The following is a 14,735-nucleotide window of genomic DNA, read 5'->3' on the forward strand; positions in this document are numbered from 1 at the left end:
AATTTATTGTTTGCCATTCTCACTCTGTGGCTGATAAATGAAATGAAAAACAAGGAACAAACATAAAGTCGCATACATACATCAACAAAAAACAAGAATATATATAAACGATTTATTTCCAAGTTTGCCTCTTTTTTTGTTTTTGCATGATCATGCATGTATACCTATATCGTCATTTTAGTTTGATTCACTGCAGCTCAAGGTCGCTGCCGAAGCGAGCGAAGCATGGCCGTGGAGTGGACGCCAGTCAATATATCTTTAGATCCGTGCAATTTACACTTCGAAATAACATTATATACAGCAAACCAGAAAAGAAAGAAAAAGCATCCGAAGCACATGTAAACATAATTGTCCAACACTTTTATCCAAATCGAAGCACGACCACAAAAACATAACAGAAATAAAAGAAAACAATTAGAAAACAAAGGAGGAAAAAATTAATTCAGCATATAAAAAAACAGGAGCAAATGAAGGTATTTTTATTTCCAAATCATGTTCATATTTATTAATGATCGTAAGTACTTCTTGAAGGTGCATTTAGCTTGCATGGGTAAATAGGTATCAGTTGTCATTGATTCATATCTTGACTCTAACACACATCTCTGAATGTGACACCTGTTTACAAGGCCCACCGTTAGTTTTCTCTGGGTATTCCAGTTTCCTCCACTGTATGTAAGAGAGAGATCAAGTAGATATGATTCGAATGATGGTGAATAAACTTGTAAGATGCACTTGATACCTACTCATGTGACTTTATGTATGTGTTTTGAGTTTGTCTTTATTGCTGGTGCTCTATAAATAATTATTAGTCTACTGAAGAAGTTTAACTTTTGATATGCAATGTGTAGAGATTTATATAAACTATTTACAAAGAAACTACTGATGTAACTGTGAAATATATACTAAAAAGGAAAGAGACTGCATTAACAACAAAAAATAAATGTTCTTCATAAGAAGTCCTGATGACTTTGAACTGATGTTAGCAAGATTTATTGAAGGTTTCTAGATTGCATGATTTTCACAAAAGACCAAAGGTGCCAACAATATCAAAAAAATCAGGAACCAATCAATTATATACTAAATGAAGTGTTACTTCCCTAGAACATGCATTTATCTAAAAGACAAGAGTTGGAGGAAAAATAAATATGGAGAAATCAAGAAAAGAAGAGAAAGAGAGAGAAAAAAATAGAGGCAAACAAAGCTATGCAGAGTGTAAGCTGCATAAAGTGTGTTAAGAACACGATGCAGGTTAGCACTGCATGTTAGGTAGCTGCCATCATAATACAACTCCGCCTGGAAAAACCCCAGGTAACCTGCTGATCCCAAAGCCTGGATAAAGGAGGAGGGTTAGGTGTGGGACTAGCAATCCAACCCTGTAAAACAACCCCTGCTACAGAAACCACAAATGCAACACAAGCTTTTGTGTGGTGTAGTTGCGGCCCTAAGGTCTACTGGAGGTGAAAAGGAATAAGAAGATCATAATACAATATATTAATGTCCTACATCCCCCCCAACCAAAAGAAACCCAAACTAAAAAAAGAAATATGAGATACAAGGAGCTGCCTTTGATTTGAAATTCAAAATTTCACAGACAACTGACCTGCTGTCTTATAACACATTACAGAAACATATAGAAAACCTAAATAAATGACATTTAATGCAAATTAATCATAAAACTCTGCAGCCAAATATTTGAGCACATTTTGAATTGATCCTTTGGCTAAGTAGTCTATTTTTTTATGCCTATGAAATGTGAAAACATGCACACCCACTTTGTCTTTTTTTTATTTTTATTTCTCACAAACTGACACATCAACACTAATCATTCTTCACAAATAAGGTAAACATTTTGATTCACTTTTTACAATACAAAAACTTCACATTTCGTCCTAACATGTTTTATAGAAAACCAATGGATCTTCAGTCTTTCAACGTCTTTTGTTACTGGTGACATGTTTGAGTAAATAGCAAATATTACAACTTGTAAATCCATTTACTTTTACCTTTACCCATCAAATCTTTGGGTAAAATGCTGCTTGTTCTCAGTTCAAGTATTTGCTTACACACAAAAACTTGAGTTGAAAACAATGTACAAAACTGATTGGACTCTTTTTAACAGGGTGTTATAACATATGGTACACAGCTGTCCATCAGTCACATAAATCTAGAAACAGAAGTGAGATCAAAGCACCCCTTCAAAGAGAAGTAAAACACCATGGCATATCCTCCAAATGCATCTACAATGCAGAGAAATGATATATCAGCTAAGCAACATTCTAACAAAAATAGCTGCATTGCACCTCTCATCTTAACCTTTTTAAAAAAGCAGCTCAATAAATGGTCTTTTATGTTTGAAGAGCTGGGCTTCAATCACAATTTCAACAGCTAATCACAATAAAGCAGATTTGGAAGGTGTTGCATACATCATTTTCTGTTTATCTGTCAAATTTGCACTTTTCGCCTCCAAAAATGTCTGAAGTTTAGATGAAGTCCACACAGAGGATTTGGTTACATAATTTGCTGTAGGTGGTGTTGAAGGTTTGAATCTCATATTAACAGAGCTTGGTGTAATGGCCATGTGTGCACTATGAACACCTGTCACTTGTGTTATATTTTCTGTTGAAACAATTTTCATTGTAACATTCTGTACATTGAAACCTGTCTGAAAACTAGACAGACGCTTAAATGCATCCACTGTTCCTGCAATTGTGCTGAAAACAATAAACATAAAAATGGTTATTTTGGCTTAAGAATTATGCAAACCCTAGTGGCGAAAGTGACAATTATGTCAATAATATTGGTATTTCTAAAATTAATATGATTGTAAAGTTTATTTTAAAAATGATTAAAAATCTCTGATGAAAGTGCAGTGATAACAAAGGAAGTGATGGATGCTGGTGGTGTTGATGGTTGTTGTAGTGTTTTCATTCTCTGGTGCTGATGACAGTATTTCTACATTTTGAAATATAATTTGAAATAATTTTACATAAATGTTTCAACTATGCCTTGCATTTATTTAAACACTTTTAAAAATAAAGCAAGAGAAACAGATAGGCAAAGTAACAAAGAGACTTACCCACAAATGCCAAAAAGAATAAGAAGCCAATCAATTATTTGCTGAGATCTTGTTATTGAACTGAAACAGGAGAACATTTTTTTAGAAAAACATTGCATGCAACAGCTTATTAGCTGTTATAGCAACACACATGCATATGCAAGCAGACACACACAGCTAGAGAAAGATAAAATTATAAAAAAAATCTTCACTGACTGATGTCTCCCAAAAAAAAAACAAATGGAAACGTAACAAAGTGTAGGATTAGGCCCATGATTTGACTTGAATGAGCGATGAAAAACATTTAACTGTGCAATTTTATCCAAATAAAAAAACTCTGGTCACAGAATTTGACCATCTTATGCATTAAGGCATATAAATAAAATGAACAGTAACTCCTACTAGACTGGTGTATGCAGACAGAAAAGAAGAACGAAGATGAAAACCCTAGCCCTCTTTTAATAAATAAATGATTTTAAAAAATGAAAGCAATGAAATATATTTACCTTTTGTAAATACAAAGATGAAACACACCAGGCAGTATGAATGCTAGAAGTGTACAACAACTGGCGCCCACAAGAGCCATAAGATTGGCAAAGTTAGGCACTGCAAGCACTACAAATCCCGTCAGCATCACCAGGCAACCTCGCAAGATGTTCTGCCATGTACAACATAAGAATATCTCATCACAAAAACTTTAACCATAAAATTTACAATGCAAAAGATGTTAAAACTCACCTACTTGCATGACTCTCCACATGGTGAGCAGAAAATGCTATCCTCTAGGTAAATAAAACATTGACAAAAACCATAATCAAGACATTTCCATGAAATATGTTACAAGTTAGAAAATGATGAGAGATGTGCAAAAGACTAACACTGCAGCCAGAGAAAAAATAAGAATGAAAAAGAATAAGAGAAAGGGAGGAGGGTGGGTAAGGAAGAGAGGGGAGAGAGAAAGAACAGAATTTGAAGTAGCACCCATGGATAGCTGAGTGGTCAGAGCGTTGAGGCTGGAATATGACAAACGTACACTTACCTTGCATACGCATGACATATAAAAAATAATACAATGCTCGATGAGCCACCTAAGATGACGATGAAGATAAAGAGATTTGCCGGTAAATTGAATTGAAGAGGCACAAGAGGAATGTGACTTCTAAATATTTGTACTTGTGTAGAGCTTTAATTTTGTCACTTTTTAGGTGTCTTTTCTCCCTCCTCAACAAATAACCCTCACTGTGGAATACAATAATATTACATTTCTCTAAATTTACAGTCCAACTTTGCTCTGTGTTGCAGAGGACGTATAGCTAAACTTGGCCTTGTGGAGTATTTGAATTTAGAAGTACATCATTAGCAAATAAAAATCATACGCAATAGGTTGGGATTTAGCTGTACTCCACACTTGCCATGTTTAGTAATAGTCTCTGCTAGTATTTTGAACAGTGAAAAGAGGACAGGACTGCATCTAATCTTACTTTAACTCTCTAGGACAGAAAAAAAATCTGCAAAATCACAGATCATCAAGAATGTTTGCCTGTGTACACCATCCTTTTCATGCTCTGGGCTGGTTAGCATAAACTCTGTGAAAAGTAGGATAGCTAGGTCTTTTAAGCTTCTTTTAAAATTCTGTGACTTTCCATAAAAAGAAAAAAGGGAGGAAGAAAAAGGGAGAATAAGGAGGAGAGACAAGAGATACTTACCCCCTTACAGGGCTTTTGATTAGCATCAGGTAAGAAGTAGTTTTCTATAATCTTGATGACAGGGAAAAGCATGACTGGGTAGGTGAAAAAAATACCAAGACACAGACAGATCTTAACCACCATGCTGAAGTGAAAACTCTGCCCTGGACATAAGAAACATTGCAAAATCTGATGATTTCAAATTGAACCTAACCTCATCTATTGCATTTTTGTTTATTACAGTGCACTCTGCTTCCTTAGTTATTTAATCATGCATATAGGCAAAGCTCACAATATCCCCCTGAAATGGGACCTGACAAGCTGCATAGAATGTTCTTGTAACTGATGTGCTTAAAACTGGTGTGTCCTGTATTCACCTTTGGGCAAGTTGAGTGTAATGACTTCATTTGTGTCTTGTCCAAATGACTGAAAATATAGACACCAACTTTTCAGTTTTTATTCATTAACTGTAATAGCTTTCAGCAATAAATGTTTGGATTTTAAAAATAATTTTAACTCATTCAAATATCAGGTCATGCATACTGATTGTTAATATTCCTTTTAGCAGTCTTGATCAAGTTAATTTGTCTACTGCTGATTATAACAATTCTGTAAATTACATAACGCTAGCTTTATTAATAAACTAACTAATAAACTAAGAACAATTAAAACACATTTTAAACGACAATAAAAGAAATTCAAATTAGAAATAAAAGCAATATTAGATCTTCTAGAAAGAAAATATTTAGTCTAACATAAAATACCCTCCTGTCAGGAGAACTTTTGAGAACACAATTTTAAAGCAAATGACATTCTAATCAGGATATCACCCTTACCAAATAACCGCAGATTCCGAAAGATATGTACAATGATGTGATGACAACCATGGCTAGGATGAAAAACCTAGAAAAAGAAACCAAATATTTGTGGAAAAGATTTCATTCATGGAAACAATTATAAGTTTAAAAAAAATCAATATGTCGTTCTTGCATGAACCAGGATAAAATTATTTTAATATCACACATGAAATTTGCCATAAATTTTAATCTTAAAGCATAAGAAAAGAGAAAAATGAAAAAAGGTGCTTCTTACAACTGATAAAGAAAAAAAACTGCATTTTTGTTTTTAAATGACTAAATATTGTATACAGGTGTCAGCAGGATGTGAGTGTCATTGCATTTTTTAATTGCTATTCTTAACAAGAATCTGGCAAAATGAAGTCCCGATCTGTAGGCTTTCATAATAGAACTTTAGAGACTAAGTAGGCAACGGTAACTGATCCAATAAACAGCTTCAGATATTTAGTGCACTAACATGAATAAGAGTTAGAGAATAAAAGAATTTTGAACATCATATTGTGCAGTGCTCTTTTCCATTTGTTTAATGTTCTATAATTTCTTACAAAATGTAATTTGAAGTTCAGATCACTGGGGTTTTAAAAATGGAATTCTAAACGATTTGAATTCCAGATCATTAGGATTTTATGTGCATTATTTAAAAATGTTCTTAAATGTTTTAAAGTGTAAAGAGGCATGGACGAGGAAACTGAGAAAGAAGTGAAGGCCAGTAACAGCCACAACTTACTTTTTAAATTTATGTTGAACATCTTCAGCAAGGGAGGCTTCCAATGAAAGAATCATACCTGCACCCTGGAAGTGTAGAACATGAAGAAAAGAAAAATGATAACGATTATACATGCCAAAAGTATAATAACAAATGAGTTATGTACTGAGGTATATCATTTTCCATAACCAATCTTTTCTTTAACTTCTCATAATGCTACTCAAAATCTTACTCTTCTTTTACTCTATCTACTTCATAAAAATAGTTGATGCCAGAATAAAATGGTATATATATGTTGTGTACTATTATGCTGTGTATTGCGATTTAAATGAAAATGGGTGAGATGCAGAACAGTTAAGGCAGCGGTTCTCAACCTTTTACTTGTGACGCCTCCCTGACGAACAAAGGTACGTCCGCGCCCCACATAGCCACACAATGTAAACTAATTTCACTAATACCGGTATAAGAAACTTAAAAAATGACCACCTTCGTGCCCCCCCATTTGAGAACCGCGAAGTTAAGGGTACAGTGGATAACATGCTGTTCAATGTGCAAGGTACTGGAGTGATAAAACCTTTTTCATGTTAAAACAATAATATATTTTAGGCCAACAACATCAAAATTTATAGGAATATGCTGAAGGATGTATACAGCTGTGTACCTGTGTCCCAAGCATTATGTTACTGACATTCAAATGCAAATACATCCATCAAACTGTCCTCTCACCTCAAAACAATAGATGGAAATGGCTAAAAAGAAGGGGAAACCTCTGATAGACACTTCTGTTGGATGAATGCTAAATAAACAAAGAAATGAAAATACAAATTTTTCTAATTCTGTGCCCATACTGCACTATATTTGTGAACAGCAATGCGGGCATCACAGATGAAGAAAAAGAGTGCTGGAGATATACAAGAAACTGAAATGAATAGTCTTATAATGGAAATAAGAAAAAGAAACCTATTTGTGCAAAGGTACATTACATTACAATGGTTTATAATTCATAAAACCAAATTAGATACGCATCACCTTCTAGAAAAAAGTAAATGAATACGCTAGTAAATAGTAAAATACACTGACTTGACTTGACTGAGGTGTTCAAGATCGAACCAGAAAACAACCCCAAAAGCCATGAGATTTGAAATCTGTGCAAGCAAGCTGAAAAATGAAAATATTAAAAGTTCAATGCTATATTACAGATTCAAATTCAACATAAAAAATGTTTGAAGGTATTAGGAAACCTGATAATGAATGAACAAGGTTTTAAAATATTATCTTAAATTTTGTTTGTAGGAGTGCTTACTAAACATGGAAAAGTGACATATGGCAATACTGAAAATAATAATTTTAATTAAATGATTACACAGTATTACATCAGTCCTTACAAAACAATATATTATACTAAACCCCTAGGACAATTACACGATACACTTGCAATGTTAAGTTATAACTGATATAAAGGCCACTAATTTGAATGAATGAATTACTTTCTAACACATAATGTAAGCAGCATACACAGTGTATGTAAACTATGTATAGTATGAGGTTGACAGAGACTGCAAATGAAGGACACCCGCAATTAGCCATAAACATTCAGTCAGAAAAAAATGGCAGGTGACACAAATCATTACCTTGATGAAGCCAGGGTGCTGAGATGACGGAAGAGTGTCAGTAGAAACAATGGAGGGAGAAGAAAGCACAGCCATCCCCATCTGTTACAAAAATAGATTTTAAGTCATCCTCTCTTCTAAGCTCAGCTACCAAAAAAAAAAAATCCAGCTAATATAATAGAACATTAACAGGTTGTATTCATACAAGATAATTTTAACACTATGATGTCAGTGATTTGGATGGAAGGATGCTGCTTTTTAAACTATAGCCCCATGTTCATCTTCATGGATAATGAGCAAGAAAACAATGAAATAATCATCAGCTCTAACTAGTAAATGTTCTTATGACCTATGAAGTATGAGAAAATGAAAGAAAGTGAAATGTTTGGAAGTCTTAAAAAATGGCCTTAGTTAAACAGGCACATCCTATAAGCAGCCTTCTATACTCTATCTGAATAATATTTGGATAATGTGATGCTTATAAGCAGAGACTCCCAGTGAATAACACAGTTTGGGATAAGCGTTAGTTTACCAAATAAAGAATCTGTTGCTCTCAAATAAAGAATAAGATAGCACTGATGATAATAGTTGTTGTTCTTTTAAAGTACAGTACACGTTCTTGCTGGAGCATTGTGATAACTACTGTCCACATCATACAAAGAAATCTAGACTCACAACTTGATACTAGAGATGTAATCAGAAAGGTTCTCTGCTATGAAAATAAGGTAAGCACAGCAAAACCCTGTAAGAAAAAAACATGAAGCACATTCAATTTTCATGAAAAAAAAAAAACCCCGACAATGACAAAAAACATCAACAATGAGTTCTTAAGTAATCAAGAAAGATAATTTATTTTGAGAATTTTTTTTTCACACACAGTCTAATAAAAAAATCAGCTAAAATGAACAGTTAAGTAAAAAACAATAATTTTTGCTATGTTTTTCTAAGTCAGCAGACCTGTTTGTGTGAGGACAATTGCAAGATCAACTAAAATCTTTCCAGCATGTCCAAGTGCATGGTAACCTAAAAGAGAAGCAACACAGTTAAGAAAGGGTTAACAGTTTATAAACTGTTTCTAAGTCTAGCTACAAGTTGTTTTAGAGGTGGTAACATACACACATCTTATATTTATTTTAACATGCAGTTGACTAGCACTTAAACCTAATAACCCTCTGAGAAATGCTTATTTCCCTCTTGCATAAGCACTATTATTATATCATCTTGTTAACACACATACACATGTATGTCTGTGCACACACACACTCTCTTCTATAAGACTCTTACTATCTTGAATGTTATAATATTTATATCTGTATGCTAATGAGTTGGATTGCATTCTGTTATAAGAAAGATAGGGATAGAAAATAGAGTGTGTCCATGTGCATTCTCCTTTGTAAAATTATTTTATTTGATCACTGGGGGATTTCAATTATAAAAATTAATAAAACAAACAAGAATAAAAGTTTTAGTGTCTAATTACCTATATCTCCATAGGAAAGATCATTGTACTGAAAAAAAAAGCCACAAACACTTTTAAATACAAGTGTTAAAAATGTTACTGCTCTTCCATCAAAGAATGGTCAGAAGGGAGCACCTCTGACACAGATTCATGTCAAAACATATATAATATTATTGATATCATTAATGCAGCAGTGTGTAGTGTAACAGAACAGATACCATATTGTTTACAATTATGCAACTTCCCATCATAAATGAAAATTGCTCACTTTCATCTGTGTTCAGATTTTGGTATCATAAATGCAAAGTTTATATGCCTGAATTAACAGCATGACTGTTAGCTGAAACGTACAACAAGCAAATATATTGTTTGACCTATTGACAAATACCTGAGTTTGACTTTTGACTTTAAATGTAAACATGCAGGGTGAGGTGTATCATTTACCATGATTCATTTGCTGGCACCCAAGATAATAAGTTGTTAACAAGCTTAAGCTGATTTTTCAAATGCAGAGTTTTTTATGATAAGTTATTTGAAAATTTACTTTTTTATGCCTACACTTTGAGAAGAGAAAGCTTGGTAATACAATGAACTACAAAGAAAAGATGGGGAAAAAAATATGATAAACATGAACAGTCAGAAAAAGTAGAGAGAGAATTTGTGCACATAACAATATTCCATGAATAGGTATTTGTGTGCCGTGTGGAGATGCACGTACAAGTATGAATACACACACATGCACACTAGTAATCATGATGACATCTATATCTGAGTTATATCTGACACAATCTAACACTTCATATGACTCTTGAGCTTAAAGTTTGAAAGATTTCTATCACTCTGAATGCTAACATCTTAACATAGCTAAAATTCAAGGAAATGATAGTTTAAAAAATGAACTCTAAGTAAAAAACAAATATTATCAACCTGTATTCGAGGTTCCTTGATGCTAATCATAAGGTTGCCTTCCTCTTTCAGGAAATCCCTGGATGACATTTCTGGTGCAATCAAGCTGTCATAGTCTTCTTCCTTGGCCTCTCTTGTCATGGCTTTTGAAATGCCCTGGATTCTCTTGCCTAGTATCTTGTACTTGCAATCTACTATTTGCAGCATAGCTTTAATGCTGTCAATGCAAAGACATTATGATGTACTATTTATAAAGGAATAAATTGCATCTTTTTTTGATTGAAGCACAAACTGTAAAAAAATGTACACTGTGTTTCAAATTTGTAAACAATGTGCACTTTAGTTTTTGTGTTTATATAGTTTATATATGTACTATTTTAGAAGTTCCAAAAATATTATGGAATAGGATATGCAGCTGTTAGTTTTTTTTTATGTGGACAATTAGAGACTGTTGCCATGCCTATTTCCACAAAAAATGTAAGGACAGGTTATATTCTTTTGATTACAGCCAGATTTATCCCAAAGTTGGATCAGATCAACTAATTCAATCCCCAATTTGAAATCTCTAGTTTCCTTTATTACTCTTTCTTATCCCTTAAAATAAAAAACGTGCAGCAAGTCTGAAATACTTCTGATTCAATGAACTATTTCAAAATTTAATTTAATTATCAGGTTAAACAATTTCTTTAATTAATAAATACATTTCAAAACATTGTCACTGAAATGAGGCATACTATAACTAATGCAACTTTTATTTTTTAGCCCCAACCTTGAAAGGCCTGCAATCATAATATCAGCCTACTGCGAATGCTACTGGAAAAGAAAACCTAGATAAAAAGCATTTTGCCAAGAGCAGGTGCTTGACATTAAAAAAAAAGTAAATTTAACTCACCTAACAATAGAAACAAAAACCATGGTGATTATGCCTTCTATGATGCCAGCCTACAAAAGGAGATACAAAAGTCTGTTTTTCATGATAGCATGTGTAAGATAAAAGCACTGACCTTTCTAAATAATGACGCAGAAAAGTTTAATTTACATTTGAAAATGAAGTTTCTTTTAAATTCCTGGCGGTGGCTAAACACAAAACAATTGTAAGGTCTCATTAAAGCAAATATTTGCCTTCAGATGACTCTTTAAGGTTACACGATGCCGAAACATTGCTCCATTTGTTTAAAGATACAGTATGCTGAGAGACAACAGTATCAACATATTGATCGAGACATTCACACAAACATACCTCTTTGAACGCGAACGGGAGTCCTAATATTCCACCTCCGATGAAAGTTACGAACATGTTTGCGAAAATTTTAAGAGGATGTCTCGTCCCACGGCCCGACAAATTCATTCTTTCTGCCATGCTTTTAGCAAGAATATGGCAGATGAAACGATAACGAAGAGCGAGTTACATTTCCACAAAGATGCCGAATGTACAGGACAACTTACTGACTTGGGTCGATAACAACAAACAACCGTCTAGTAATGTAATACAGAGTTATCGCTCTTTGACCAGTTTTCTTTTCATCCGGGGTCTGCGGTGCTGACATGGCGATAGACTACCGACGTGTATAGGTGGACTGCTGTCTGTCTGCCAAGACCAACGCTTAGCCTCTTGCGAAGTTCTCCGATGTTAGTCTCGGCGAGCTTAAACAAAGAATGTGACTAAACCGGAAGCTTTGTAGTCTTCTGCCTCGTTTTAGTAGCCAGCAGTTCAGTAATACAAGTTCGTGGCTAGACTAGTTAGGCTACAAGGACGCCTAGAAAAAATTTCGCCTAACATTTCCTGCCTTCGCGTGCGTGAACAGTTCTCTAGCAATTGGGATTTAATAATTTATAAAAATGCACGGCCTTATTAGCACTTTCGACTTCTGACGATTACTTGTATTATAATAATAATGATTGAAGTCTTTATATATTATAATTAGGTATAATTCCATGTATCCACAGTTTCTTTTTAATCTTATTTGAAATATGTTGGTTTCCCAAGTTCTTGATGTTTACTTCATTATCTAACTTTTTATTTTTGAGGTTTTTATCATAGCTGTACTGTGGCTAAGAGCCTGACAAAAGAGTGTCGCTGCTCCATATATATATAGCTTATCTCATTATCACCACCACCACAACAGAAAAGCTTCTATTTTTAAGTCATTAGCATGTGTGTCTAGCTTAATGATGTTATAGATTTTTTAACAGACCATTTTGAGTTTTGGATCCGGGTTTGACGAAGTGAAAGCACGCACATAAAGACTCATCGCATGACACACACACACACGTGTCCCACATGCCTACCATAGACAAGCACACATACAAACACTTAAGCTTGCACACGAGCTCCCAGCTATCCCCTCAAGCAGCAAGTACATTAATGATGCGCCCATGCAGCGCATCAAGGTGAAACGTCAAACCCAGCACTGCCTGCCCTTGGGTCTGTCCACCTTATTGTGAAGCTGTCAGTCGCTGCTTGCTCCTAGATATCTAATTTCCACACAGGCCTGCAGGCATGTGATCAGCAGTGGGCGCTGCGGCAGCCTGGGAGATGCTCCAACTGTAAGAACCTCGCACATCCAGACGCTATGAAGCATGTCGGGGTTAAGTTCAGTTCTGAATGCGTTCGAAATACGTAATCGCATACTTCTCTCCTCGGGGAAATTTGGGAGATGTATCCTCAACAGAATCATTGGTTTTCAACAGCAGCTGAACACTATCCTGGTGCACCTGAGCTGTTCCTGCTGAGTCTGATGATCACAGCAAAGAGCGCTGGTTACCCATTTTTTCGAGAACTTATTATTTGCTGGGCATTTTAACCAAAATTATGGATACCATTTTGAAGGTGTTTCATTGAAAAAAAGTGTGTGTGTGTGTGTGGTAGATTCCATGATGACAGTGAACTTCGTTCATATTCTTGTTCCCTCAGTATCTTTTTTGAGAGGGCGGCTGCTCCCTTGCCGTCTGGTTCCTACACCACTCTGTCTGCATCTTCCTCTGTGGCTGTGGAATGTATAGCACATTTTGTTCTTCTCGAGCTATTTTCAGTTTTTTTTTCTTAAAATTCGTGCTCTTTGCTGTTCTTTAAAAATTAACTATCGTTAAATGTTCTCAAATGGTCTTTCCATTGGCTACATTGTATGTCTGGTAAGAAACTGCTGTCCAAGTTGCAGAAAAAGGATGATGATGATGATGATGTAGTTTTATAGCGAGCCAGTATCCGCATCACAAAGATGCGCTCAATGCGCGGTGATCCCAGCAGCCACCAAACTGCAGGTCAAATGAAAACTTCAAAAAAGTTTAAACAAGTGAGTCTTCAGATTTTTCTTGAAAGATCCAATGCTATCAGACTCCTTGGTCGAGAGGGGAAGCGAGTTCCACAAAAGCGGGGCTACATTGGAGAAGGATCTGAAACCCGCAGTCTTCTTATTAGCATTCCCTGACTGAACACTCGGTCGTTCAAGTCTGAAGTGTGCTGCTGAACGAAGGTTCCGCTGGGGTTGGTAACAGCGAATGAGTTCTTGCAGATAGGCAGGCGCAAGGTCGTGAAGACAGCCATAAGTTAAGGTTAACAATTTATGCTCAATTCGCTTCTCCACAGGAAGCCAATGTAGGTCACGAAGTACAGGAGTAATATGGTCAGTTGTTTTCTTTCCTGCAACTATCCTCGCAGCCGTATTTTGCACTCGCTGTAGCCTCAACAACTCGCTCTTTGAAATCCCCCAGAGGCAGCTGTTGGCATAGTCTAATGTAGAACCGATGAGGGACACAGCAACTGCATTTGCAGTCTTCTTATTAAGACTGGGTCGGAGTCGTCCAAGAGTGCGGATATGGAAATAACATGCCTTGACTACAGAACTGACATGATCAGACATAGTTAGAAGATTGTCAACATAGAGTCCAAGGTTCCGTACAGAGCTGGAGAGAGAATTCTAGCTTGACCCACTTGGATGGAGTCTAGAGAGACTTTACTAAGGCTAAGCTTGGAACCACATAGCATCGCCTCTGTCTTCTCATCATTAAGCTTGAGTTTATTCCTCAGCATCCATGACTTGACCTCTAAGCAACAATCTTCTACAGCACAAACTGCCTCACGCACCGACTCACTGTCAGTACTAAATGAAAAATAGAGTTCAGTGTCATCTGCAAACATCTTACGGTTCACATTATGCTTCTCAATGAGAGGACCAAGCTGAGATGTGTAAATAGAAAATAGAACCGGGCCCAAAACAGAGCCCTGCGGGACACCGCACAGCAGTGGAACTGTCACTGAAGAAGCTTGATTGACCATCACCCTTTGTGTGCGATCACTGAGGTAGGAATGGAACCACTGCAAGGCGGAACCACCAATGCCCACCTCCATTTGGAGACGAGTCAGTAGAGTGGAGTGATCAATGACATCGAAGGCCGCACTCAGATCAAGGAGGACCACAAGAGTCACTTTCCCTGCATCCGCACTACACAGAAGATCG

The 14,735-nt window shown here is 35.6% G+C and overlaps 1 protein-coding gene across 2 annotated transcripts; it reads right to left on the reverse strand.

The window, feature by feature from the left end:
- Positions 1–99: 99 nt before the first annotated feature.
- LOC112560130 (amino acid transporter AVT3B-like) lies at positions 100–11,784 on the reverse strand. Of its 2 annotated transcripts, XM_025231719.1 has the most exons (16): positions 11,519–11,784; positions 11,171–11,220; positions 10,300–10,495; positions 9,394–9,421; positions 8,871–8,936; positions 8,589–8,655; positions 7,935–8,015; positions 7,384–7,461; positions 7,030–7,099; positions 6,325–6,389; positions 5,577–5,643; positions 5,118–5,166; positions 4,762–4,904; positions 3,562–3,713; positions 3,077–3,136; positions 100–2,711 (listed from the first exon to the last, which is right to left on the reverse strand). In XM_025231719.1, the coding sequence occupies exons 1-16, from the start codon at positions 11,636–11,638 to the stop codon at positions 2,390–2,392; spliced, it is 1,614 nt and encodes a 537-aa protein (XP_025087504.1). In that variant the 5' UTR covers positions 11,639–11,784; the 3' UTR covers positions 100–2,389. The 2 variants fall into 2 exon arrangements, with proteins under 2 accessions (XP_025087504.1, XP_025087505.1); XM_025231720.1 differs by lacking the exon at positions 11,171–11,220 and having other exon boundaries at positions 11,519–11,655.
- Between the last annotated feature and the right edge of the window lie 2,951 nt (positions 11,785–14,735).

Source organism: Pomacea canaliculata, linkage group LG3 (genome assembly GCF_003073045.1).
Source record: "Pomacea canaliculata isolate SZHN2017 linkage group LG3, ASM307304v1, whole genome shotgun sequence".
NCBI lineage: Eukaryota > Metazoa > Mollusca > Gastropoda > Architaenioglossa > Ampullariidae > Pomacea > Pomacea canaliculata.

Coding starts and splice junctions, on each gene's coding strand:
- LOC112560130 (XM_025231719.1), bottom strand. CDS start 11,638: ATGGCAGAAAGAATGAATTTGTCGGGCCGTGGGACGAGACATCCTCTT. Junction 8,937..9,393: donor TCTTTCCTATGGAGATATAG/GTAATTAGACAC, acceptor CTTCTCTTTTAG/GTTACCATGCACTTGGACAT. Junction 7,462..7,934: donor AGCACCCTGGCTTCATCAAG/GTAATGATTTGT, acceptor TTCATTTTTCAG/CTTGCTTGCACAGATTTCAA.